Below are 3486 nucleotides of genomic sequence, written 5' to 3'. Positions count from 1 at the left end.
CATTTAAACTATTGAGGTTTTTGTAAGGTTCTGGATAGTAATACTTCCGATGCCTTGAGTAACACTTAATGTCATGATCGGGGCTGTGGATTTTCCCTCAGCCACCTGAGGTCGCTGTCCCACACTACACTCCCCTTAGTCGTTCACGTTTGTCTTGTCATTTGCACTCATTACACGCACCTGCTCACAATTACCATCAGGACTATAAGTACCCTTCACTGCTCAGTCTGCTTTATGTCTGCATTGTATCGTGTCATGTGTGTTTATGTGTCCTGTGAAATTCTGACCTTTTGATTATGTTTTGGTTCTTGATTATTTTGTGTTCTAGTCTTTAGTTTGTGCCGTGTTGGCCTTTTGTTTGTTTTATTTGTTTGTTATATTCATTAAAAACCTACCTACCTGCATTTTGGACCCAGACCTCCTAGTATCACGTGACAGATTCTAAAAAACACACACATACACCTGCGCAAGTTTCCCCTTTCGCGACTGATTATTAGTGATGTGTCATCAATAATGTTGCTATTTTAACATTCAGTGAGGAAATTACAGCATCATCATGTGCAGCGAACGTCAGCCAATGTTTCCGACTGAAAGCGAGTGTCTGAAGAAACCTTCAGGATGGGGCGATTACTCTGTCTGGTAAGGAAGGACAGCAGAAAGACGGCGAGAAAGAGGGTCGGGTGACTCCTGCGGGCGGTATTCCACAGCAAAGCTCCACTGATTAAAGTGCATGAACATACAGGAGAGGATTGGATTGGGCGAGAGGAAACTGCTGCGGTCCGCTCGAGTGTGTTTGTGTGTGTGTGTGTGTTTAGTAGTCCTCCACCCAGCCGTTCTCCTGGATGAAAGCGTCGATCACTTCCTTCATGGCCAGATTGGGGATCAGCTGATCTTGGGTCAGTGGGCTCCGGGTGACTGGGTCAAAATGGCCAACACGCTGTAGATGTTCCTCGATGTCCTTGCGATCGTAGGTTATGCCGCTAGGAGTAATGCAGGGTTCTCTCATCAGCTCAAAACTGATCTTCCCACACAGGTAATCTGGGATCTCTCGCTTCTTCCTCTTTTCATCTACTTGAGAGAAAAGCTCATCCATGTCCATCAAATATTTATCGTGTTTAGATTTGATCTTGCTGATCTCGCCTCCGTTCTGACTGTCCTCTGATTGCTTGACTCTGTCGTCTAGCTCTCTCTCTTTCTCGGCCAGGATGAGTTTGGTGAGATAGGCGTGCAGCTCGTTTTCTTGGCTGATTCGTTTCTCTTCTATGCTGTTCCAGCGTTTCTTCTTGGCAATGCGAAGAGCACTTGGGATATCGTCTCCAAAATTCAGCCGCTGTTCCTTTGCCAGGTTATAAGCTCTCTGTAGATTGCCGATGGCCTCTTCATAATTCTCCAGTTCTAGCTGACACTGGCCCAGGAAGAAGTGGGCCTTCACGGATTGGCTGTCGAGCTCGAGGGCGTGTTTACAGTCGGCCAGCGCCTTGTCGTACTGCTGCAGCTTCACGTAGCATAGTGCTCTGTTAGTGTAGTATACGGCCACTGACGGGTTACGGTTAATAGCTTTGCTGTAGCAGGTTGCGGCCTCCTGGTACTTGCGGCTGAGGAACAGACGGTTGCCCTGCTCCTTGAGCTCCTGCGCGGAGGAGCTTTTCTCAGGGCTGCTCGCCATCTTCTCCACGGGTTCTGCGGTGGCCGCTCCCCCCTGCTTACCGATCCTGTTCCCCGTCTCTTCGGTGAGCACCGGCCTGTCCCGGGAACCCAGTTACCTGCCTCGAGCAAACCTCTCACACGGGTTTGACTGCTGGACTGACGCCTGTCGTTAGCAAACCGGTCGCGACACTGGTGCTTTTATAAACACTTTTTGATCCCTTATTCCGATTAAAACGCTACCAAACTCATAGTCCGACACGATCATGACATTAAGATGACAAATGTCCGACGTTTTCATCGGCGATCGCTAAAAACACGACATTTTACTCGCGGATGTGACGACAACCGCCATCTCTGTTTCTGGCGCTGGGACGACCGCTCTCTCTGTTCCGGACGCGGCGGTGACCGCTCTCTCTGCTCCTGACGCGGCGGTGACCGCTCTCTCTGTTCCGGACGCGGCGGTGACCGCTCTCTCTGTTCCGGACGCGGCGGTGACCGCTCTCTCTGTTCCGGACGCGGCGGTGACCGCTCTCTCTGCTCCTGACGCGGCGGTGACCGCTCTCTCTGCTCCTGACGCGGCGGTGACCGCTCTCTCTGCTCCTGACGCGGCGGTGACCGCTCTCTCTGTTCCGGACGCGGCGGTGACCGCTTTCTCTGTTCCGGACGCGGCGTTGACCGCTTTCTCTGTTCCGGACGCGGCGTTGACCGCTTTCTCTGTTCCGGACGCGGCGTTGACCGCTTTCTCTGTTCCGGACGCGGCGGCGACCGCTGACGTTCCTCTGGCGGCGAGGCCAGCTCACGTTCCTCAGGCAGTGGCGTCAGCTCACGTTCCTCAGGCGGCGAGGCCAGCTCACGTTCCTCAGGCGGCGAGGCCAGCTCACGTTCCTCAGGCGGCGAGGCCAGCTCACGTTCCTCAGGCGGCGAGGCCAGCTCACGTTCCTCAGGCGGCGAGGCCAGCTCACGTTCCTCAGGCGGCGAGGCCAGCTCACGTTCCTCTGGCGGCGGCGGCGTCCGCTGACGTTCCTCTAGCAGCGAGGCCAGCTCACGTTCCTCAGGCGGCAGCGTCCGCTGATGTTCTTCTGGCGGCGAGGCCAGCTCGCGTTCCTCTGGCGGTGAGGTCCGCTCACGTGACTCCACTGCACGGTCCTGGCCCGCCATCCCTCCCCCTGACTTGCCTACCTCCGTACCTCCTCCCTCCAGACTTTGGGAACGTCTGGAAGCCGTTCCGTAGGGAGGGGGTAATGTCATGATCGGGGCTGTGGATTTTCCCTCAGCCACCTGAGGTCGCTGTCCCACACTACACTCCCCTTAGTCGTTCACGTTTGTCTTGTCATTTGCACTCATTACACGCACCTGCTCACAATTACCATCAGGACTATAAGTACCCTTCACTGCTCAGTCTGCTTTATGTCTGCATTGTATCGTGTCATGTGTGTTTATGTGTCCTGTGAAATTCTGACCTTTTGATTATGTTTTGGTTCTTGATTATTTTGTGTTCTAGTCTTTAGTTTGTGCCGTGTTGGCCTTTTGTTTGTTTTATTTGTTTGTTATATTCATTAAAAACCTACCTACCTGCATTTTGGACCCAGACCTCCTAGTATCACGTGACACTTAAGTCATTACTAGTGGGTTACCATGATCTTCACTTTATAATTAATTATACATTTTGCATCATTCACATTAATAATGAACCTGTATATAGTAGTTCTTAGTAGCTGGGAGATATGAAAAAAAAAAAAAATAGTAGTTACTGATTAGCTAATAGTGAACTGCCACTTTCAACTGAGCACTGTTACTTACTGATTGGTTAATCAGAATTTTCTTATTAGTTAATAGTAG

The 3486-nt window shown here is 51.5% G+C and overlaps 1 protein-coding gene across 1 annotated transcript; it reads right to left on the bottom strand.

The window, feature by feature from the left end:
* Positions 1-439: 439 nt before the first annotated feature.
* Positions 440-1976, bottom strand: LOC141341090 (E3 ubiquitin-protein ligase CHIP-like). The gene has a single exon (XM_073846236.1). The coding sequence runs from the start codon at positions 1664-1666 to the stop codon at positions 812-814; it is 855 nt and encodes a 284-aa protein (XP_073702337.1). The 5' UTR covers positions 1667-1976; the 3' UTR covers positions 440-811.
* Between the last annotated feature and the right edge of the window lie 1510 nt (positions 1977-3486).

This window comes from Garra rufa, chromosome 8, assembly GCF_049309525.1.
Source record: "Garra rufa chromosome 8, GarRuf1.0, whole genome shotgun sequence".
Taxonomy (NCBI): domain Eukaryota; kingdom Metazoa; phylum Chordata; class Actinopteri; order Cypriniformes; family Cyprinidae; genus Garra; species Garra rufa.
The sequence above is the reverse complement of the archived record's forward strand: the minus strand, read 5'-3'. Positions and strand labels throughout refer to the sequence as shown.